Source organism: Lampris incognitus, chromosome 9 (assembly GCF_029633865.1).
Source record: "Lampris incognitus isolate fLamInc1 chromosome 9, fLamInc1.hap2, whole genome shotgun sequence".
NCBI classification, from domain to species: Eukaryota; Metazoa; Chordata; class Actinopteri; order Lampriformes; family Lampridae; genus Lampris; species Lampris incognitus.
In genome coordinates, this window is record NC_079219.1 from 56,545,628 (window position 1) to 56,569,959 (window position 24,332).

A 24,332-nucleotide genomic window follows, 5' to 3' on the forward strand; every position below is an offset into this window, starting at 1 on the left:
ATCGTCGTGTCAAGTGGCTTAGCTAGAACAGAATCGTGGTTTGTTTGTGTGCTTCTCTGTAGTTCGTTACGCCCTCTTTAAAAGAAAAACGACATTACCCACAACCCACCACGGCGCGTCAGCGACGCAGATTCCAAGATGGTGCTGGAAAGTACTATGGTTTGGTAAGGGCAGTTAAAACACGTATTAAATCGATGTTGACAGTTAATAATAGTTTGCCGGGAGAAAGCTGGTAGATTGTTAAACGTGTACATTTCGATCCGGTGTATTTTTGCCCGTAAAGGTGATTTTGTTCCTCTGGTAAGAAGAGCAGGACCGATTCCCTGAGTCATTTGTATTGCCGCTAGCGTTAGCTAGCTGCCCGCTAACCGCACAGCTAAACTGTCTCGTTAGTTTGGTTCCAGTACGCAGAGCTAACCGAGGCTCAACGCTGAGCTAACCGAGGCTCAACGCTAAGCTAACCGAGGCTCAACGCTTAGCTAACCGAGGTTTTGCTGGTTTACCAGCAAAGGTCAGGCTGAGCTTGCCGGTCGAGTTAGGCTAGCTGGTTACCTCGTCTTTGTTGCTTGCTGACGCTAAACCAGCGGGTTCAGCGAAACAGCCTTTTAGGTTTAGCGCTGGTTAGCTAAACAATACGCCGGTGCCAAACCTGCCCTCCCCCCTTAGATGAGTTAATCAAGAATGCGTTATTAAACCCAGGTGGAGTTACCGACATGAAGTGGGTGTTAATTTGGATATTAGACGTTCGAGGGAATTTAAGGGACCGTCTTCAAAGTACAGTTTTTGTGTTATAGAGAAGCTTCAGCGGCTTCCCCCAAACGCCTAACTAACCCAGAGCCCTCGAGAGAGTTGCGTCAACGAGGGGGCGGAGTGCGAGAGGGTCACGTGGTTCGCGTAGCCGCCGAATAGTTCCCAGCAAAGCCTGGCGGCTCATTTATCACGTTGGAATATAGCGATACTAGCAGAACCCCGCTACAATGTAGCGGTTTGGTTATCCGCCCGTCTAAATCTCCCTCCTCTTCAACCTGCCAGCTAACCGCCCCCCCCACTCCAACTCCCTCCCCCCAAATGCTCAGAATCACCTGAAATGCGGAGAAAAGTGGTTTTTTAGCCATTTTCAGAAAATGCATATTTTGCATAATTATGCACAATTATTTTAATGTTCTGCTATTTTTCTGGTCCTCTCTGGAACAATACCTACCACCTCCAACAAAAATGAGGATCATAAGTGCATTTTTGCAAAAATGCATATATTTTGCATAATGCCAAAACATTTCTTAAGTCCCAGAATTTTTTTTTATATATATAGGTGAAAAAAATCAAATATGCTCAGAATCATCTGAAATACCGAGAAAGGTGGTTTTTTAGCCATTTTTAGAAAAATGCACATTTTGCATATTTATGCATAATTATGCATAATTTTAATTGTCTGGGATTTTTCCCTTACTCTCTGAGACAATACCTACCACCTCCAAAAAGAATTAGGATCATAAGTGCTTTAGTTTTCGGTCCCGCTATCTACACTAACTAACACACAAACACCACACACACACACACATTACAAAAATATGGGAGTTGATCTATATCTAAATCTGAAAATATTGGTTAGTAGTTACCAGAAATCGCGGCTAAGCAGTTCATTTAAATGAGCCGCCAAGCTTCGTTTGGAACTATTCGGGGGCTACATGAACCACGTGACCCTCTCGCGTTCTGACCCCTCATTGATGCAACTCTCTCCTTCTAGGGCTCTGGGTAGAGCGTGCATGACAGGTGGGTCTACCACCGCAGTTACACTTCTGAGAAATTTATTGAATTTTCAGAGATTTTTATATTAAAAACAAAACCTAATGTGTTAGAAAGTGCACAAGAGGGTCAATCCACGACAATTACATTTTTGAAAAAAAAAAGTTGTTCAATGAATATACTCACACAAAACCAAGTGTGTTAGGAAGTGCAACACAGGAGGGTCAATCTACGATCTATTGATTTTTCAGAATCAGAATCGTGTTTATTGGCCGTGTAGGTTTGCACATATACGGAATTTGACTCCGGTTTCTTGGCTCTCTCAGTGTACTTAACATAGAATAACAACACTACAACACAACAGTCTGCAGATTTATACACAGGATTGACTTATACAGGCAAAATACAATAAGGTGGTAAGGTGCAATGGTGCAGAGAATATATCAGAGATGCTGAAACAGATGTCAGCAGGTTACTTACATACATGCCTGAGGTAGATGGACATGACAGAGTGTACCAGTATATGTACAATATACAGTACAGTATACAACATGTACAGTACAGTATATACAACATGGTTGGAGTATTTGACAGTTTTATGTGTTCATTTGAATGACAGCCCGTGGAGAGAAACTTTTTATAGCTGGTTGTTTTGGGGTACAGTCCTCTGTAGCGCCTGCCAGACGGGAGGAGTTGGAACAGGTTGTGACCAGGGTGTGATGGTCTGCAGTAATGTTGTCTGCCCATTTCCCGAGTGTGGAGGTGTATAAGTCCTGAATGGAGGGCAGGTTGGCACCAATGATTTTCTCTGCAGCCTTAATTGTCTGCTGTGGTCTGTCCCTGTCCTGTTTGGAGCCGATCCAAACCAGACAGTGATGGATGTGCAGAGACTGGATTGTTGCGGTGTAGAACTGAATCAGCAGTTCCCGAGGCAGGTTGAATTTCTTGAGTTGGTGGAGAAAGTACATCCTCTGCTGGGCCTTTTTGACGATATATATTATAACATGTATGTAATATATAAACATATTACAATAAAATCAATAGCTACCTGTATATAGGGCCCACTCATAAAAAACCCAAGTGTCTTAAAAAGTGCACAACAGGAGGGTCAATCTATGGCAATTACATGTTTGGAAAAAACCGTTTTGTTTATTTATTTTTTTAAATATAAATTGTTATATTACAAAAAATTCAAAATTGAAATAGAACTTTTGATTAAATTGAGACAGAACCCATAATTGATAACCAGAAAATTAGCAGCTAATAGAAGTTACCTGAGGTGAATGCAGGATTAAAAATACATGTTTTGACTACTACTACTACTAGTACTTCGGCTGCTCCCGTTAGGGGTCGCCACAGCGGATCATCCGTTTCCATCTCTTAAGAAGACATGTTTGAGTAAACGCTGAAATTTGCTGTTGGAAGTGGCTGTTCTCAGTTCCAGTGGGATATCATACTAGATGCATATAAATGGATTCTTTATTGTCCTACAAGTAGTGCTGCAACTAACGACAATTTTGACAGTCGACTAGTCGTCGATTATCGAAACGATTAATCGACTAGTCGGATAATGAATTGCACAAAACAATAGCTCGTGTCACTGACCATCATGTGTAGCAGTGACTCGGTGAGGGCAGTCGCGTGCTGCGGTGTACACGTCTGCTTCTTCTGCATGCAGCCGTCCATGGTACCTTCACTCTTCTTCGGAGTCGGACTGCAATACATTTGATTAAGAAATACACTTGTCAGGCAGAAGGGGAACATGACTCTTTTAAACTCTTAGAATCCCACATGCTGGTATAGACAGAGTTGACTTGGCTTTATGTTAACGTTAAAAGCCAAGCCAACTCCGTCTCTACATAGCTACCTAGCTAGCTAACAAGCTAACTGTCTTACCGAGGCGTGCCCGCGTTGTCCAGATGTCCAGCGTGCCTCCTCTTCACATGCTCGTGCATTACGGACGTGCTCCCATGATAAGCGAGGCAACCTTACACATCTGGCAGGCCATCCTTTTCTCTGCCACGTTGAGGGTGAAATGCTCCCACACTTGACATGTTTAAGGACGCAATGGTGTTCATCGGCCGCCGCCATTTTGCTGCTTTGTTTACTTGTCCTGTCGCTTCCGCGTTATTATGAAACCCACTGCTTTTCTGGGCAAGACACGCCCTGTGTAGCGTTCAAGCGCTAGGATTGGCCAGGCGTCCAAGCGCTAGGATTGGCCAGGCGTCCAAGAGCTAGGATTGGCCAGGATTGTTTTTTTGTGATTGAATACACTTTTCCACACGTTTTGTGTGCCCTTATTAAAGGAAGTCATTTTTTCTCTATTCAGTAGTTGGCTGATGGCGATAACCACTACTTGTTAATAAGGGCACACAAAACGTGTGGAAAAGTGTATTCAATCACAAAAAAAACAAACACGGTTTGCGTCAGAGGTGGTCAAAGATCTCAAATCCTCCATTCATTTTAATAGTGAGTAGGCTCGTGGGCGTGCCTAGCGCAAGCAGGGACGCCTGGCCAATCCTAACGCATGGACGCTTGGCCAATCCTAGCGCAAGAATGGACGCCCGGCCAATCCTAGCGCATGGACGCCTGGCCAATCCTAGCGCTTGAATGCTAGACAGGGCGTGTCTTGCCCAGAAAAGCAGTGGGTTTCATAATAACGCGTCACTTCTGCGCATGTGCACCTCTCAGAGCGCTGGAAAGGAAGTGAGACGCCTCCCTCCTTAGCTACTTACTTCCATCAGCAGCTCCGGTGAAGCGATGTTGAGTTCAGTTCCACGGCGTGAAACACATGCGCGATGACGTAACTGACGAATTGTCGACTATTGAATTCGTTGGCAACTAATTTTGTCATCGATTTTTGTCGATTAATCGTTGCACCCCTACCTGCAAGAGAAAATGTGTTGCCACAACCTGTATGCCAAAATATATGTTCATCTCCAAACATCAAAATAGAAATTAATCACATCAGAATACAATTTCAATTTCATGCTACATACTTGGGCAGCGCAGTGGTTAGCACGGTCGCCTCACAGCAAGAAGGTCCTGGGTTCGAGCCCCGGGGTAGTCCAACCTTGGGGGTCGTCCCGGGTCGTCCTCTGTGTGGAGTTTGCATGTTCTCCCTGTGTCTGCGTGGGTTTCCTCCCACAGTCCAAAGACATGTAGGTCAGGTGAGTCGGCCGTACTACGTTGTCCCTAGGTGTGAATGTGTGTGGGTGTGTATGTATGTGTGTGTGGGCCCTGTGTGATGGTCTGGCAGCCTGTCCAGGGTGTCTCCCCGCCTGCCGCCCAATGACTGCTGGGATAGGCTCCAGCATCCCCGCAACCCTGAGAGCAGGATAAGCGGTTCGGATAATGGATGGACTACATACTTCCAGTACATATATTAATTAATACTTCCATACAGTTGGACAGGGTTACATAAGTACTACCACATACTGTGTACAAACGTGTATTACATTCAATGGGATATGGGTACGCACATGAACAGGGACTGTCACAGGGGTACTTATATACAAATATATTATATAGGATTATTATATAAATGTTATGTGGTCTTGTAATAGCCACAAATTGTGCAAGCTGTTTCCCAACTCTAAACGGCATATGTAAAAGCAGAATTAAAATGGGTATTGTTAACAGTGCTGTTTTGAAAACTTTCTCAGTGTGGACAACAGTGAGTACATGCGCAATGGCGACTTCCTACCCACAAGACTGCAGGCCCAGCAGGACGCCGTCAACATCGTCTGTCACTCCAAGACACGCAGCAACCCTGAAAACAACGTGGGCCTCATCACTATGGCCAAGTAAGCAGCGGTGTGCTTTATTACACATGCTGAAAGACCGCGCGTGATATACGAAAGAAAATAAATTATGATTTCTTTTTCTTACTCGGCAGCAATTGTGAGGTGCTGACAACATTGACTCCAGACACGGGAAGGATATTATCGAAACTGCATGCGGTCCAACCACGGGGGAACATAAGCTTCTGCACAGGCATCAGGGTAGCACATGTAAGTGATTATGGCCAAAGATGCAAACTGCAGCACTATTCGGCTGGTTCCACAAGTTCAGATTGAATCACAGCTGGAGACACCAGAGGTCAGTAGGCTCCAGCATCCCCGCGACCCTGAGAGCAGGATAAGCGGTTTGGATAATGGATGGACGGATAGATTAAATCTCGTTCCTCTAGCGTAGTGTTTCCCAACCCAGTCCTCAAGGACCCCCTATCCTGCAGATTTTCTTTGCAACCCCGAATAGGTACTTGTTTGTAGTTATTTAACCAATCAGCAATAAATTATGTCAGATGTTGCACACCTTGCATAGTTAAGTGCTATGAGATGATTGGTTGAGTAAGTACAAGCAGGGCTACCTATGCAGGGTGAAAATCTGCAGGATAGGGGGTCCTTGAGGACTGGGTTGGGAAACACTGCAGTGGATAGACCCTCCAGAAGTACTCTTTTGATTTGGTTCATATGATATATGTCGTTTCTATTGAGTGTATGAAAGAAGGACTTCAGGCTTGGAATTGTAGCTCAGCTTGACAAGAGCTGTTGTCCTTGCTAGTGTGAATAGCATGCATTACCAGTGACACTGGTGTTTGCATAATAAGAGATGTACAGCCCGTGTAAAGTGGTAATAGAATTTATGAATTAACTCTATTTAATTGTCTGACTCTTTCCCCGTGTTTCCGTCCTCTGTAGCTGGCTTTGAAGCACAGACAGGGGAAAAACCACAAGATGCGCATTATCGCATTTGTTGGCAGTCCAGTGGAGGACAACGAAAAAGACGTAAGCTGGGTTTCTACATAGATTCTTGTGTTGTTCTGCTTACTGTTAAAAGTTACGCCCTACTAAAGCCCGACTGGAACCGACATTTCGACTCTGGTACTAAATGTCATAGAAAAACTTGAGTACCGGCCTCCAAAATATCTCATCTGCGAGCAGCGATGCCCTCATCATTTTCTCATGAGATTACGTCTCGCCATGCTCTCAGACAGAAACCACGATCAAGGGTTACGCTGGACGTAGAGATAATCGTCATGTCATTGCTATACTCAAACATCCGTCTTGTAATTATTTTAAACAACAACTGCAACATTCTGTGCTCTCTTGTGCATCTTGTGTCATTACCAGTTACATTACACGACGTTACTAGTGAGGTTATTTTATAGGAAGCTACTGTTACGAGATATGTGACACATTGTTACCCGCTGGTTGAGTCGTTGCATTAGTGTCTCGGTCACGCTCTGATGTAATGACGCCGAACTGTCTTTCATCAGCTGGTCAAAATGGCAAAGCGTCTTAAGAAAGAAAAAGTCAGCGTGGACATCATTAACTTTGGAGAGGAGGTATGTTTATCCCACGTCTCCCCGCAGCTAACTGTGTGCATGTCCTTTGTGCTCTGTTGAAGAGTTTTTTGTTCCTTGTCTCTGCTGCTGCTGCTGCTGCCTGCCTCGTGGGTGAATCCTTCTCTCCTTCCTCCCCGCAGGCCACGAACACAGAAAAGCTGACTATGTTCATCAACACTCTGAATGGGAAAGAGGGAGCGGGCTCCCACTTAGTCACAGTCCCTCCAGGCCCCAGTCTGGCTGACGCGCTGCTGTCCTCACCCATCCTGGCTGGGGAAGGTGGCGCAATGCTAGGCCTGGGTGCCAGCGACTTTGAGTTCGGAGTGGATCCCAGCGCGGACCCCGAACTGGCTTTGGTAAGAGAGGAGAGGAAAGAGCCTACTGTAGTTTCGGTCTTGTTTCAGCTCTTATGTGACTTTTCTCTTAGGTATGATGATTCTGTGTTCTTTATGATAGGTCGTGGCCTGTTGCGTTTCACTAGTGTGGTAATGCACTTACCACCATGTCCTTTACTGTCGTACTCTTGCTAGTTCTGTTTTAGAAACTGGTCAGGTCTGTTCCTTGACAAGGAAAGGAGGAATATAGTATGTCTGCAGCTTACATGTAAAGGGAAACCATCACTGTTTTCAACGTTGTCTCTATATACAGTATATGTTCTAGGGACAGAAAAAAAGAAGCAGCACGGTCGACTCACTATAAGACTTTGGAGACTGGGTGCTGGATCCTGAATACAGTAAAACAGACGCCCTTCGTCAGCATGTATTCTGTTCAGAATACACTGCGAAGAAGGGCGCCTTACCCAAAATGTCCGTGTGGCAACATTCAAAGTTCAAATTGGAGTGCTGCCCTAGTCTTGTCTTTCTGTGTTCTAGGGACAACACTCCATTAGCAACCATAATACTGAACAGTCTGTGTCTTTGAAACGCCACTGAAGTGGTCCGTTGGTGATGTCACTGACGACTTATCGACAGGAAAAACGTACTTCCTGGCTTATCAATAGGCTGCACTGTAAACTAAAATGTGAATATCAATGCTACATAAAAAATGTGTAGTATAGCATTGTTATTTACATTTTCTTATACAGTGTAGCCTATCGGGAAACCATGAAGCATGTCTCTATGCATGCTCAGTAATCCAGGTAAGGAAATCACAGAAAGGTGAATCAGTTCATCTGGACACAACGTTTATTGAGAGAAACGTTTCATCACATATCTACGTGACCTCCTCAGTCTCAGCTGACTGCAGGTATCCCCACCCGTATAAACAATACAGTGGCATAACGACCGAAAACAACGATCGGTTTCGGTGATGAAACGTTTCTCTCACTAAACGTTGTGTCTTGATGAACTGATTCACCTTTCTGTGATCGTTAAGTAAGCGCACACTTTTACACACAATTGCGGTATATTTCAGAGACAACATGAGTGAATTCGTGATTGTTTCCTTTTAACTCTTATTTCATCCTCCTTGTCAAGTAAGAATAGATTTTTACTCTATGACAGCATGACAAGATTGTAAAGGCCTTTTTTGCGGCCTTGTCAGGATTCATCTATTGTACTCGTTGCTAAATTGCCCTCTCCCTCTTTTCTTCCCGCAGGCTCTGAGGGTATCGATGGAGGAACAGAGACAGAGACAGGAGGATGAGGCTCGCAGGGCCGCTGTCGTGTCGGCTGCTGAGGCTGGGGTTCCCTCTCCTACGACAGATGGTGAGAATCTCTGCATTTTCTTACCATACATACCAACTTCCTTTCTTCACTTTATGCACAATGGACGGATATATCACAATAAGTAAATTGACCCATCTTGCTATCTCCATTCGTTGTTTTTCTTTTTCTTTTTTTCCACTTGCAGAGTCTGAGGATGCCCTGTTAAAGATGGCCACCCCCCAGGTGGCCACAGCCACGCCTGCTCTGCCTGACTTCAGCCGCATGACAGAGGATGAACAAATAGCCTACGCTCTGCAGATGTCCATGCAGGGTGCAGGGGGAGGTTGGAGAGCGATACCTATTTTGACTTTTTTTATTCTGACCACAATCTGTAGCAAATCAAGAAGACATTCATACGCACCTATTTCACTATGCTTCACATGCTTTTCTCACACATTTTGTTCTGATTGTCCCCGGCAGAGTTTGAAGGTGAGGAAATGGACACAGGTGCTGACATAGACTCCGGTGAGGCTAAGGTAAGGAGAAACTACAAGTTCTTATTTGTTATTGTAGGGAACCCAGTCAACGGACTCGTCAGTAGTTTACTGATGAGAAATGCACTAACTACATCATCGTCAAATGTGTTTAGGATGAGGAGGACTATGACGTCATGCAGGATCCGGAGTTCCTACAGAGTGTCTTGGAGAACCTCCCTGGAGTTGACCCCAACAATGAGGCCATCCGCAATGCTATGGGTTCTCTGGCCTCCCAGACAGGCTCAAAACCTGAGGCCAAGAAGGATGAGGAAAAGAAGAAGTAAACATCCAAAGAGTGGAACGCAGCACATACAATAAAGGACTAAGGCCCAATTTATACTCCAAATGTCGGCTAGGAGACAGACGTCTCTCCACAATGTTGACGTCACGAGAGACAGTTTTTGTGTCTCCCAGGGCCGTCGTGTACACGACACATTTTCTTATGTCGCAGACTCGCGCGCATTATGTCGCTTAGCTGTGATTGGACAGTTGGATTGAAGGGACGAGGTGTTCCGAGCGTTGCCATGGTTTTGCTTGAGAGCGTTGTTTTCTCGCTACTGTTTACAGCACAGCGCGTGACGCGAAACGTCTCCATAGATACCAGGGGACAGTCAGCGCGACAAGCATCAATGCAACAACTCGAGAGACACTTTTTCGTCTGCCGGGAGACATTTGGAGCATAAATCGGGCTTAACGATAAACGACTCAGAAATGCACTGTATGGCTTGTTAAAAGTTTTGCTGCCCTACACCCAAGGCACCCTGCTATTCACCTGATGATGATAACGGAACCTTTCAGATGGCCGTGTATAACAGCTGTAACCTTATGACCTCTACCCTTTTGAATTTCCATTGAGGCTGATGTTGGTTTTTTTTTTTTGCTCACTTCTCTTTGTTTCATCAGTTTGTTGACTTTCACTTATCTACCCAGAAACACTGGGCGGATGATATTATCCTTAATAAATCTGAATATTACACAGTGGCACTTGGTGGAGTCTCAGAAATGTTGCCCCTGTGGGGGCCTAATTGTTGATCCTTTCCAGTCACATGGCTCCAAAATAACTTTAGAAGCAAGTTAGGGGTTCTTCAAGTTGCATCGAAATCATTCAGCTGTCAAGTGCATTTTACTACACACACAGGCGGTGGCCGGAAGTCCCAGGACGCGGCCTCGAACTTGGGAGCTATTGCGCAGGGACCGCAGCCTCACGCGCAGCGCGACAGGGGCGCGCGTGGTTCTCGGCAGGAACTACGTCACGGCTCGACGTAAAACGCGACGCGTGGTGACGACAAACTCCTGCGTCGGAAAATCAACCCGGGCGCTCCGGCGGGTCGACGGAAACAAGGTGGCGCTTCGCTGAACGCAGCGGCCGGTGTGAGAGACAGACCGCGGTTCGAATCGCGTCAGCCGAGCGCGGCGCGGATTTGGCCGTTTTGCTCACTCGGGTAAACGGACGCGACGACGAGCCGCCTTGGAGGTGGCCCGGCTAACGTTAGCCGGGCCAAGCTAACTAGCGCGCTAGCCGTTAGCAAAGATGTCCCTGCTGCGTCAACGTGTCAACGGAGTTGGACGTGAGATGCCGTTTGCCGACGTTAGCTTACTCTGATTACTTTGTTTGGTTGTTGTTGTTTTGTTGCCCGCTTCTGGTTGTGCCCAGGTTACGTGTGGAGCAGATAGTTACCCGCCTTGTCCACCTGGGGTGTCTAGTTAAGCGGAATGGAGCACTTGGCGAGCCCGTCGGAGGGGAGCTGAGCTTTGCTAACGTTAACTCCGGCCTCACGATGCTGCGATGCGGCGTTAGCTTGGCGGTTTGTTCCCTGGCCTCCGTTTTCACCTAGCAACTTCGGCGAGCCTGTGTCCCCTCGGGTTTTGACCCTTTTGCCGGGAATGGGGGATATGAAGACCCCAGATTTTGATGATTTGCTGGCAGCTTTTGACATTCCTGACATTGATGCCAAAGAGGCCATACAGTCCAGTCCGGAAGAAGAGGGCCATGGAGGGCACAATGGAGGAGACGGCACCAGAGAGATGGGAGGACCCTCTTGTTTCCCCTGCTCGCCTCTCCCTCAGGGTGACCATCCGGCTGTGAGTGTAATTGTAAGGAACAGTGTGCGGCATGAGTCTTATGGAGAGGGGGACAATTCTGTCAGTGAGGATGCCAACAACTCTACGGACGATGCTGAGAGTTTCTCCAACAGTGGCGTTGTCCCAAAGGATGAGGCCGAAATAACTTGTAAAGAAACCTTTGAGCCCCAGATGCATGATAGGTTTCAGTTTTCGGTGCCCAGAGTTGAGGGACAAACCAATGGAGAACTGTGGCCCCGTCGTTCTCCGCTGAGCTCCTCGCCCACCTCTAGTGAGCAAGGAGCCAAAGAAGTAGCTGATGCTGGATCAGCGAGCCATACGGCTGACGTGATGAGCACGCTGAGGCCCCTCCTCTATCCCCAGTCCTCAGCCAGTGCTACTCCCCCTGTACCATTCACTCCCTCCTTATCATCTCCACCCTCCTGTCATTCTGTCAGCCAACAACCTCCTCCTTCTCCCCAACCCATTCAGAAGGAAGAGACCAGTAGCCCCTATAGCCCACCATCCTCCCCGCCTGCCCTCAATGGGAGTATGAGAGGCGAGGTACGGCACATCAGTGAATCAGAGGAAGAAGATTCGGAGCCTGATTTGGGAAGCCCGCTGGTGATACAGGAAAGCCCAGAATCTCTGATGTCGCCCTCCTCCAGTATTCCACAGGGATGTGAAGTGTCCACTGAACTTCTCGGCTCACTTCAGACCTCCCCTAGTTGCCTCCTTGGCGCTCCTCCTCTCTCTTCCTCACCTGCTTTCTTTAAACCTAAACCCCGTCCCAATGAGGAGGTGCCCTCCACTCCTAGTTCTACCCCCACAGCACCAGAGCTGAAGGTCCCCCAATCCTGCCCCTCCTCCAGTCTGACACAGTGCACCTCAGCCAAAGAGGAGAAGTATCCAGAACACGTGATTGAAGAGAGGGACTCTCCCGAGAGCCCGCCGCCTGATCAGACAGGCTTTGCCATGCCAAGGAAAAGCCTCAGCCCAGCTCCAGCATCGGCCCCAGCTTTTACCTCCAACCACAAGGACCCTATTGACCAAGCGGAGCCCATGGAGAATGAGCCTAGTCAACAGTGCGTGTTAGGGGAGGTCAGTGAAGCGGGGGGTGAAAAAATGGAGGTTGGAGATGGAGGAAAAGCCGACAAGGAGAACTCTGGCACCGGCTCACCGTCTGTTGATGCCACGTGTGACAGTGCTGCAGAGGCAGGTTTGCCCTTATCCCGTTTACTCAAGGTCAAAATCAAAATGGTCAAAACGCCTACAGGGAGTATCACGGGGACTGTGACCGGAGTTCCCCCTAAAAACGCTGGAGGGGTCCCTTCTGAAACAGTGGATGGTTCCAAACTTCCACCAGGAAATCATAACATTGTGAGCAGGCCCAAGAGGGATGCGTCCCAGAAACGCACACCAAACAGCACTGAAACGTTACCCCCAGGACCAAGGCTCCAGGATGCCAGCGCTGCAATGTTAACGGCCGCCAGCAAGCTAAAAAACAAAACGGCAATAGACGCCAAGCTCCAAGTCTCACCCACAGCTGTCAGCATCACCAAAGCTGCAGCCCTGCCGTCCATCTCCTCTTCCAGAATCAGTACCGAGGGGGTTGGCATGTGTGGCCCCGGCCAGAAAACTCTAATCAGTGGGGTGACCGTGACCTCACTGACTCCTCCGCTCCCTCCCCATGGCAGCAGGCTAGCCTCCATAGTTAACAACACGGGGTCAATCATATCCAAGAGTCAGTCCAACCTGGTGGAAGCCTTCAACAAGATTCTCAACAGCAAAAACCTGCTGCCTAGCTATAAGCCAGACCTCAGCTCTCCACTTCCTGCGGAGTGGGGTTTGCCCCTGCCTGCACAGGTAATAACATATTTGATAATAATTTGTCATTTATTTGCCTTAATGGTTTTCTAAAATGAAGTTGCAATAAACAAAATATTGCAGAAACAAGGTTATTCAAGAAGAGATTTTTACAAGGTTACACAAAATGAGGACCTTGGCACAAGCAAGGATGCTTTTTGGACCGTGGCTAGGTTAAAGGGTGACTGAGCAGTAGGGAATATGAAGCCTTGTAAGGTCATAGGGTCAGGATAAGGGTTAAGGGCGGCTCGAGATGAGTTTTACTGCTTATTGTATGCTCTTGCCAGGAACTCTCAATAGATGTGATGTGGATCCCACGCAGTTTTTTTCTCACATTGTGATATGTTACGTGCACACATTCCAATCAAATGCTAAAATCCAACAGGGTTACCGTTGTTTAGAGTGTGGTGATGCCTTTGCTCTGGAGAGGAGCCTCGCACGGCACTACGACCGGCGCTCGCTGAGGATCGAGGTGACCTGTAACCACTGTGCCAAGAGGTTGGTCTTCTTCAACAAGTGCAGCCTACTTTTGCATGCCAGGGAGCACAAAGAAAAAGGCCTCATCATGCAGTGTTCCCACCTGGTCATGAAACCTGTATCTGTGGAGCAGATGGTGGGCCAACAGGAGCCTACACCCGTTGGTTAGTGAACATTGTTTCCGTCACCGAACCATGTTTTTCATATGCATTTCAATTTTTATTTTTTATTTTGAGCATGACCGATGAGTAGTGAAAGTATCACTTCCCTCTTTAAAACGCAGGCCCTTTCTGAGCTTTCTGGTATCTTGATGTAAGTGGGCCACGTGGGCTCAAGCTGTGGTAGCAGTGTCCCGAGTTTGGGTCCTGTTCAGGCCCTTTACTGCATGTCCTTCCACTCTTTTAACATTGCTCGTCTTTGTTGTCATTCTCTTTCTTTCTCTTGGTTCTGCCCTCCCCTCAGCTGTGCTCTCTCCCTCTCTCCTGTCCTCAGCCGGGGCGCCATCATCGTCTGCACTAAACACGGCCGTTGCCAACCCGGCGCCACAGCTGCAGCAAGCAACAACCGGCAAGAAGGCAGAGCCAGTGCAATACAAGAATAATACATGTCCCGAGTGTCTGGTTCAGTTCTGCAGCAAAGAAGAGGTTGCTGCTCACTTCCAAGAAGTGAAACCAGCACAGAGCACCGTGAGTCTTGTACTGGTGTGTGTGTGTGTGTGTGTGTGTGTGTGTGTGTGTGTGTGTAAGAGAGAACGAAACTGACAGACACAGAGACTCATTCATTCAGGCAAGCGATCTTTTTTTTTTTTTTAATTAAACTTGCCACTTTGGGTGGTTCGTAGTATTGGTGGTCTTTGGTTCACAGCCATTCTGAGTGGTGTTTGCTTGCTCTCCCCGTCTCTCTGCTGGTTTCCTCCTGGTCCACTAGTTTCCTTACACGTTTGAAAGCAGTGCAGGTCAGGTGAATGTGAAACATGTCTGTGTTCTGTGATCTACTGCCAAATGCTTGCTGGGATAGGATTTCAGCCAACCTGTAATCCTTAGCCTGATATAGAGAGTGAATGAAGACATGAATGAATGATTTATTTATTGTAAATTATTGACGATGAACAGCCGTCCGGCTGAGTCTCCGAACTGACTCCCACCCACACCTCTTCTCCCTCTGTCCATCCAGCAGTGCACCGAGTGCTCTCCTCCCATGCTCCTTCCCAACAGCTGCAGCTCAGCGGCTCACCAGCGCATCCACAAAGCCTGCCCACCCCACGTGTGTCCCGAGTGCGGGGGGATTTCCAAACAGCCGGGCTTCCAGACCCACCTGGACGAGGCCTGTTTGCACTTTGCACGGCGCATTGGATATAGGTTCCTGTTTTCCCCACTTGTGTCGATCAAGGCAAAATAAATATTCAGGGGAAATAAAATGCAGTTGTCGTGCATACTGAAAGGTCATGTCTTTTACCTTGTCCCCCTCTTTCTTGTTTCCTGTCCGTCTCCCTCCCTCCAGGTGTTCCAGTTGTCAGGTGGTGTTTGGAGGACTGAACTCTGTTAAGTCTCACATTCAGGTGGCTCACTGTGACACCTTCCACAAATGTCCCAGTTGCCCGATGGCTTTTAAATCTGCTGCTAGCACACAGAACCACATCACTACACAGCACCCTACTCTCACTGGAGGACAGGCCAAGTATGTCTTTGCTCACCCCGCACCGAGACACACACACACGCACACACATTCCCGGTTAAGCTAATTTTCTTCTTTTGTGTCTCGCCGTTATTACAAACCTCTTCCTGTCCTTCGCAGGATGATCTATAAGTGTGTGATGTGTGATACGGTTTTCACCCAGAATTCCCAGCTGTACGTCCACTTTGATATCCATCTGGCCAATCAAAAGGTGCACGTGTTTAAGTGTCCCGAGTGCACCAAGCTCTTCTCTCAGAGAAATTCGTTGATGGACCACATGAAGGTATATATCTCTGCATGCTTCACTTTCAAAATTTCAGCCCAGTTTTTTAACTTGAGCCATCTAGAAAAATGATCTTAAAACGACTTGAAACGTTTTAGCCATTTGCAAAGTGGCCCACTTGCTCCAATGTGTCAAGATACTTGCAGAGGGCATGTTGTCTTGTAGCAATAGCAGCCTCGATTTCTGCCTGGACAATAGTGTCGGCGGGTTATATTGAAACTACTACTACTACTTTTACCACTACTACTTTCGGCTGCTCCGGTTAGGGGGCGCCACAGCGGGTCATCCGTTTCCATCTCTTCCTGTCCTCTGCGTCTTCCTCTGTCGCACCAGCCACCTGCATGTCCTCCCTCATCACATCCATAAACCTCCTCTTTGGCCTTCCTCTTCTCCTTTTCCCTGGCAGCTCCATATTCAGCATCCTTCTCCCAGTATACCCAGCATCTCTCCTCCACACATGTCCAAACCATCTCAATCTTGTCTCTCTTGCTTTGTCTCCAAACTGTCCAACCTGAGCTGTCCCTCTACTCGTTCCTAATCCTGTCTTTCTTCGTCACTCCCAGTGAAAATCTTATCATCTTCACCTCTGCCACCTCCCGCTCCACCTCCTGTCTTTTCATCAGTGCCACTGTCTCCAAACCATACAACATAGTTGGTCTCACTACCATTTTGTAAACCTTCCCTTTAACTCTTGCTGGTACCCTTCTGTCGCAAATCACTCCTGACATGCTTCTCCACCCACTCCACCCTGCCTGCACTCTCTTCTTCACCTCTCTTCTGCACCCCCCATTACTTTGGACAGTTGACCCCAAGTGTTTAAACTCATACGCCTTCTTCACCTCAACTTGCATCCTCACCATTCCACTGTCCTCCCTGTCATTCACACATAGGTATTCCGTCTTGCTCTTACGGGTTATATTGAAACTAGAGCTTTAAATGCTGAATAATTAATCCCTTTTGTTTGATGTTTTTCCTCCCCGTCTTGCTCTCTCTGCTCATCCTCAGTGTGCACACAAGGCTCCCTTGTCCAAACAGGATTTACCCTCCCCCGCCCCCCCAGCTACTTCCTCCCGATCACAATCTTCAACAAAGCCGGAGAGCTCTGATGGGGAGGATCAGGAGGGAGAAGAGAAGGGGAAGGTGAACGGGGAGAGAACAGCAACCACCTCCGGGTGGAAGTGCGCGTCTTGCCGTACCCACTACACAGACAGAGAGGCCTTCGTCACCCACATGGCTGAACAGCACGGCAAGGTCAGGATGGTCGGATGGACCAGCAACAATAATATCAGTGGCTTTATTTTTGATTGTAGCTGCAGCTACTCAGAATTAGACACAACAGGGTCGTGTGTACATTTTTCACTTTGCCGTGTAGATTATGAAGAAGTTCCCGTGTAACAAGTGCGAGAGCTCCTTCACCACGACCTCCAGTCTCAGACGCCACATCCGAGTCAAACACAAAGGCATTAAACGGGGCTACCACTGTCAGTGAGTATCCTGCAAGCTACACCTACGCTGTCCTCCTCCCACTATCACTGATGGCGTTATCTCTTGTTCCGGAACAGGCTGATAGCAGGATCGCTGACGGAACCAAAGTTTGATTTTTCAAAACTACGTTCTCAGTGGTGTATGGGACTAATTGTCTCATTATTTAGTGCCAGCTTCCATCCAAGAGTGATGTACAAGGCCATTGCCTACCAATATGGGGATCGCAGTTCGAATCCCTGTGTTACCTCCGGCTTGGTCGGGCGCCCCTACAGACACAATTGGCCATGTCTGTGGGTAGGAAGCCAGATGTGGGTATGTGTCCTCGTCACTGCACTAGTGCCTCCTCTGGTCGATCGGGGCGCCTGTTCGGGGGGGAGGGGGAACTGGGGGGAATAGCGTGATCCTCCCACGCACTATACCCCCTTGGTGAAACTCCTCACTGTCAGGTGAAAAGAAGCGGCTGGTGACTCCACATGTATCGGAGGAGGCATGTGGTAGTCTGCAGCCCTCCCCGGATCGGCAGAGGGGGTGGAGCAACTACCGGGACGGCTCGGAAGAGTGGGGTAATTGGCTGAATACAATTGGGGAGAAAAGGGGGGGGGGGCAATTCCAAATCAGCAGCTCATAAGACTGTAATTGTTTAAAAGTTCCTGTAAGCAGTGACTACAAAATGAGCCGCCTCCCTGCGTGTAACGAGCTGCCTTGCGGGCTGGTTTGAAGGTGCTGTTTTTGAAACCTGTTGCTTGACGCAGCGCTGATTAATTTCGTACATCAGACCTGAGTTCATTTAGGAATAACAGTAGTGTGTTTAATTAAACGAAGAAGAATTCAGGGTGGTTTCAGTCATTTCATATTGGTAGAAGTATAATAACTGATGTTCCCCGATAGAGTTTCTTTCCAAAGAAACCAAGACGGCGTGATGTAGTTTGTAAACATATGAAGGACAAACTGCCATGTACAGCCGTGTTTCACAGTCAGAACGCACTGTGTGTGTGTGTGTGTGTGTGTGTGTGTGTGTGTGTGTGTGTGTGTGTGTGTGTGTGTGTGTGTGTGTGTGTGTGTGTGTGTGTGTGTGTGTGTGTGTGTGTGTGTAGGTTCTGTACTGACAGTGATAAAACATTCAACAGCAGGGTGATGTTGGAGAGGCACATTCAGCTGAGGCACAGCATGGAGGCAGCGAGCCAGGACGCACCACAGGTATGCCTCTCTGTAGATCCCATGAGGAAGTAATCATAAAGAAAATGCTGTTGTAACTGCTGGTGTTATTTAGAGACGTTATCCTCCTCCCTTCGGGTCATAGGCAGGTAGTGGTTTGGACGAGGTGGACAGCTCCTCTGAGCACGACAGCGGCCCGGGGTCTCAACAGAAACGGAAAGGAGCCGTGAAGGCGGCACGGGATGGAAATTTCTCGGACAGGGTGAGGCCGGCTAAGAAGACCCGACTCTCCTCCTCAGCACCAGCTCCGTCTTCTCTCCCCGAGTCCGGTTTCCGCTGCGCCCCCTGCGGCTTCACCACCGAGGACCAGGCCGCCTTTCTGGAGCACATCCCCCAGCACCGCACCGAGGGGACCGCAGGTAGGGGAGTTCAGTGTCTACAGTGTGGGGCCTGCTTCACGTCCCTGAGCTCCCTGTCTCGCCATCGCTTCATCACCCACAAGGTCAGAGTCGCGCCTGCCGACGGCAAGCTTTCCCTCACTAGCCAGCCAGCGCCCTCGCCTGGTGGCAGCGAGAACTACGATGATACAAACCCGCGTGGGGGTTTTCCTCCGGTCTTGCTCTCCTCTCGACCCTCTGCACCGCATGACAAGGAAGGGGAGGGCAGACTGGACTGTAAAGTTTGTGGGAAACACTTTGAGAAGACGACTGACTTGAATACTCACTTTAGAACTCACGGTATGGCCTTTATCAACACCCGCAACTCAGGCAAAGCCACATAAAAAAGGGGGGAAGGTAGAGAAGTCGGTAGAGGCCGGTAAGAGAGTAGATTGAAAGTGCCTGAAAATAGTGCATTATGTATTACGTTAGCCAAAGATTTGTCTTTATGCATGCTTAATAATCCAGGTGAGAAAGTCACAGAAAGGTGAATCGGCTCATCTGGCCACAACGTTTAGTGGGAGAAACGTCTCAACACTCCTCCAAGTGACCTCGTCAGTCTCCACTGACTGCCAGTCTCCCCCAGCCTTATAAACAGCACAGTTGCATAATGACCAAAACCAACGATTGGTTTCATATGGAAGTAGTCGTTACCACCAACTAGTTTCAGTGGCCATGTGTACTATTCACAGACGATTGGGGAATAGTGACACCAAGCTGACAACGGAATGGGAGGAATCCCACATTAAACAGGCCCTGGTTAAGTGTGGTTATCCTAACTGGGTGTTTGTCAAAGCCAGGAAGACCCCAAACAGTGCACCAACCAATCGAAGTGGGGAGAAGGACAACAGCTGCCTAAGCGTAAACCAGTGGTGAGTCCATATGTGGCGGGAGTTTTCGGAACAGTTGAGATGCAGATTTGCCAAACACCGTGCCTGAGTTGCTTTCAAACCCAAAACACACTGCGCCAGAAATTGGTGCACCGCAAGGATCGGGTCCCTCGGCACAAACAGAGCCATATAATGTACACTGCTAAGTGCCGGGAGGATTGCCGTGACTTGTACATCGGGGAAACCAAACAGACACGGTCCAAGAGGACGGCACAACACAAGAGCTAAGACGTCAGACCAGGACTCCACAGTCTACACCACCTACAGACCAGGACTCCACAGTCTACACCATCTACAGGCCAGTGGCCACTCATTCAAGGATGAGGATGTGCACATCCTTGATAGGGAGGAACGCTGGTTTGATCGGGGAGTCAAAGAGACCATCTATGTGAGGAGGGAACGACCATCCCTGAACCGGGGGAGAGACTACATCTGTCGCCATCTTACAGTGCTGTGATTGGAACGATTCCCCAACCCTCTGTGAATAGTACACATGGCCATTGTAAGTCTAGTTGGTGGTCACGCCCATCTGCTTATGAAACCGATCGCTGGTTTCGGTCGTTATGCGACTTAGCTGTTGATCAGGGTGGGGGTACCTGCAGTCAGCTGAGACTGACGAGGTCACTTGGACGAGCGATGAAACGTTTCTCCCACTAAACTTCGTGTCCAGATGAGCTGATTAACCTTTCTGTGGTAGCCAAAGATTGCTACGACAGATTTTTTTATACAGATTGTGAAACAATCAAATGTCATTCGCTTTACGCCGGCGGAAATGAGCCTCGTGCTTCATCTTATTCCGGCACTCAGGATCTAGTAGTGATTTTCTGTAGTCGGTGATATGATACTAATGAGATTACGTGTGCTACTTGACACTTGGTGAGCGTTGAGGCCGGTTTACTGCGCTGACTATGTTTGTACACTTCTGTGCCAGGAGAATGTGACGACCAGAGGACTACTGTGAGACGTTTGTCTGCTGTTGTGACTAGATGTTGACGGACAGCAGTAGAATGTGACCTTGTTTAGTTTGACTATCTGTTCCTACTGAAGACTTCCTTGATAAATTGATGCCAATTCAGGTTTCTGCAAACTACTTTATGATGCGTTACCTTTAATAGATTTTAGTTTAAAGTTTATCTGCAGATGTGTTCTTCCTCTGAACGAGAAAGGAAGGCAAAACAACAAAACATGTGCTAGTGATATGTGGTTTGTTGGGCCTGCGTTTGTCTGAATCCTCCGTATATGGCTGTAAGCAAAAGATCTGTATTTGTGTGATTACTTTTATTGCTAGTGCCTACCGTACATTACACTGCGCTAACCTCCATGTTTCGACTGCCAGTTTGTCTTTGCCGTTTATTTTTCAGGGATCGCTCGAAAAGCATCTTGACACCTCATCTTGATTAGCGCTGTCGCCTCACAGCAAGAAGGTCCATGTCTGCCGTGGGTTTTCTCCGGGTGCTCTGGTTTCCCCCACCATCAAAAAGACATGCATGTTAGGGTTAGTACTGCTGTCTGTGCCCCTGACTGAGGCATGGCAGGATGAACTGGACTTGGTCCCCAGGTGCTGCCCGGCAGCTGCCCACCGCTCCTAGCTACACAGCTAGGATGGGTTAAATGCAGAGAGGAATTTCCCTCTGGGGATCAATAGAGTATCCATTATCCAAACCGCTTATCCTGCTCTCAGGGTCACGGGGATGCTGGAGCCTATCCCAGCAGTCATTGGGCGGCAAGCGGGGAGACACCCTGGACAGGCCGCCAGGCCATCACACAGGGCCCACACACACACACACACACACACACACACACACACACACACCTAGGGGCAATTTAGTATGGCCGATTCACCTGACCTACATGTCTTTGGATTGTGGGAGGAAACCGGAGCACCTTGAGGAAACCCACGCAAGGTTGGACTACCCTGGGGCTCGAACCCAGGACCTTTTTGCTGTGAGGCGACCACGCTAACCACTGCACCACTGTGCCACCCTCAATAGAGTATATCAAACTAAAAAATATATATATACAGTTTATTATATGAAGTAATGGGAGGCTCCAGCATGGCTAAATAACAGGGTCGGGATAGTCTGGAATACGTTACTGACTCTAGTGATGGAGCCATGCTCTGTGGAGATACCAACCCAACACCTGACACAAGCTCTGGTACCGAAGCAACAGAAACTGTGAGGCAGCGAAGTCATGCTTTTCATCAGTTAGTGTACGGTAAACACTGGTGACCTGTGTGTGTGTGTGTGTGTGTGTGTGTGTGTCTAATTTCTCAGGAAATCATTACATGCTTCAACAGACACCTCTGTTTAACTCGGTCTTCTATATTTTTGCATTGACATTATTCTTTCCAATCAATTGCTCACAAAAATATGAATAAAAAAAGGCACATGTTTCAATTGCTTGCTCTTATACTTATTTTTCTTACTGCTATTGAATATTCAAGAGTCGTGTTCAGAGTTGACAGACGGTAAATGTGGGAGTCATCTTTATTGAGCTTCACCGTTTGTCATTTTCCATCTCGTCAATATCCAACATCCATCTCATGAGGTGTCAGGACATCAGAGACCGACATAATTAAATTTTCTTTTCCATTCTGATGCAATAAATGCCTTATCTTAAATATATATATATATATATAGATAGATAGATAGACATCGGTAGGTCTTTAAAGTGTTGTTAAACACTATTTGTTGTGTGGGATACGCTCTTGTCAGTATGATGACTTCTGGCAAAACTACTCGCCGGTTTCATTTTGATTATATAATCTGTATATTTTGCTGTAAAAACTACAAGGCCGCACCACTGCAGTCAACTATTTGAATGCTTGACCAGATAAACCCAGACAGTGTGATATAAACATGTCTTGCTATGTGCAATTCCATCTGAACCCTAATGTCCACTGTTCAGCTATGTGACTAATGACTCAGTCATGACAAATTATTTCAGATGGAGAATATTTGGGCATGTTTCCATCCATTCATCATCCAAATGGCTGATGCTGTTCTCAGGGTCGCGGGGATGCTGGAGCCTATCCCAGCAGTCATTTGAGAATATTTGGGCAGTACGGTGGCGCAGGGGTTAGCACAGTCGCCTCACAGCAGGAAGGTCCTGGGTTCGAGCCCCAGGGTAGTCCAACCTTGGGGGTCGTCCCGGGTCGTCCTCTGTGTGGAGTTTGCATTTTCTCCACGTGTCTGCGTGGGTTTCCTCCGGGGGCTCCGGTTTCCTCCCTCAGTCCAACATGTAGGTCAGGTGGATCGGCCGTGCTAAATTGTCCCTAGGTGTGTGTGTGTGTGTGTGTGTGTGTGTGTATGGGGGGGGGGCCCTGTGATGGCCTGGTGGCCTGTTCAGGGTGTCTCCCCGCCTGCCACCTAACAACTGCATGGATAGGCTCCAGCGACCCCGAGAGCAGGGTAAGTGGTTGGGATAATGGATGGGGAATATTTGATGCATAGTTTGCTGAGGATCTTTTGGGCGCCAGTGCATGAATGACAAAACCAACAGCACAACAAATGTGTGTCTTTGAATACACTAATCTGGGCTGTGCGTGTGTGTGTGTGTGTGAGGGGGTACCTTTCAGGGACCGATGCTGGTATTGTCATATTGTCAGATGTTACAGAAAAGTCAAAATATTACACATAGCATCTTTAAGACGACATTAATGATTATAGGTAATGAAATTAAAAGTACTCCAAAGTGATGGCGAATCTATACGGAGCTCCCCAGATATACAGCAGGGCTTCGTCTTCACAGCAACAAAAAGCCCAGGAAGAGGAAGAGGAGGGGCTTCATGAAGGCCGCTATTCCCTCGATGCTCAGCGATGGAGCACCTGGAGGCGAGGGAGAGAGAGAGAGAAAAAAGTTCTTGCGTCTGTGTACTGAGTAAGTGATCTTACTGGGCAGAAGATGAGAACCTGGGGGGCAGAGGTGTGGACTCGAGTCAGACTCAAGTTACAAATTTGTTGACTTTTAGACTTGACAAAACTGAAAAAGACTTGCAACTCAGCTTGGACACCAATGACTCATGACTTGTCTTGGACTTGAACCCTTTTGACTTGGAAGACTTGTTGCCTTCTCCAAGCCCAAAGATGAAATGCTTTTAAAACGTGTGCAGCCAAGCAACTCTTCATAAATTGAATGCCGTTTCAGAATTTTACCAACAAATTAATAGTTAATATAACTTTACACTGATCACACACGCTTTTAAAATCTGTGTTATTACGGATTGATTGTACGTCTGTAATTATGGGAATGAAGAGTGCATAATGACTTGTTTAGGACTTGAAATTCAAAGTTGAAGACTTGGGACTTAATTTGTGACTTGAGTGCCAAGAGTTAATTAAGACTTACTTGTGACTTGTAAAACAAGGACCTGGTCCCATCTCTACTGCGGGTCTCATTCACAAAAAAAGTTCTTTATTGATTCTGTTATTTGATTGTGTCAGTGAGGGAGATAGATGCTGTAGATCGATACAGACAGACAGATACAGACAGACAGACAGACAGGCGGGTGACAAATTAAAGGAAAAGCCAACATAAAGTGTCTTAGTAAGGTGTTGGGCCACCACGAGCCTCCAGAACAGCTTCCATGCTCCTTGTCATAGATTCTGCAAGTCTCTGAACTCTACTGGAGGGATGGACACCATTCTTCCAGAAGATATTCCCTCATTTGGTGTTTGGATGGTGGTGGTGGAGAGTGCTGTCTAACACGTCAGTCCAAAATCTCCCA

General features: G+C 47.6%; 2 protein-coding genes across 4 annotated transcripts; both read left to right on the top strand.

Moving 5' to 3' along the window:
- Window positions 1–121: 121 nt before the first annotated feature.
- LOC130118128 (26S proteasome non-ATPase regulatory subunit 4-like) lies at window positions 122–10,274 on the top strand. The gene is made up of 10 exons (XM_056286492.1): window positions 122–164; window positions 5,409–5,549; window positions 5,642–5,756; window positions 6,447–6,533; window positions 7,025–7,093; window positions 7,234–7,449; window positions 8,691–8,799; window positions 8,945–9,082; window positions 9,220–9,275; window positions 9,389–10,274. The coding sequence occupies exons 1-10, from the start codon at window positions 139–141 to the stop codon at window positions 9,557–9,559; spliced, it is 1,128 nt and encodes a 375-aa protein (XP_056142467.1). The 5' UTR covers window positions 122–138; the 3' UTR covers window positions 9,560–10,274.
- A 334-nt stretch (window positions 10,275–10,608) lies between these two features.
- On the top strand, window positions 10,609–19,281 carry znf687a (zinc finger protein 687a). Of its 3 annotated transcripts, none has more exons than XM_056286407.1 (10): window positions 10,609–13,202; window positions 13,588–13,843; window positions 14,142–14,365; window positions 14,853–15,037; window positions 15,180–15,356; window positions 15,474–15,636; window positions 16,642–16,887; window positions 17,009–17,121; window positions 18,216–18,318; window positions 18,422–19,281. In XM_056286407.1, exons 1-10 carry the CDS (start codon window positions 11,160–11,162, stop codon window positions 19,055–19,057), a joined length of 4,146 nt encoding a protein of 1,381 aa, XP_056142382.1. In that variant the 5' UTR covers window positions 10,609–11,159; the 3' UTR covers window positions 19,058–19,281. The 3 variants fall into 3 exon arrangements, with proteins under 3 accessions (XP_056142382.1, XP_056142383.1, XP_056142385.1); XM_056286408.1 differs by having other exon boundaries at window positions 14,856–15,037; XM_056286410.1 differs by having other exon boundaries at window positions 14,172–14,365.
- The last annotated feature ends 5,051 nt before the right edge of the window (window positions 19,282–24,332 follow it).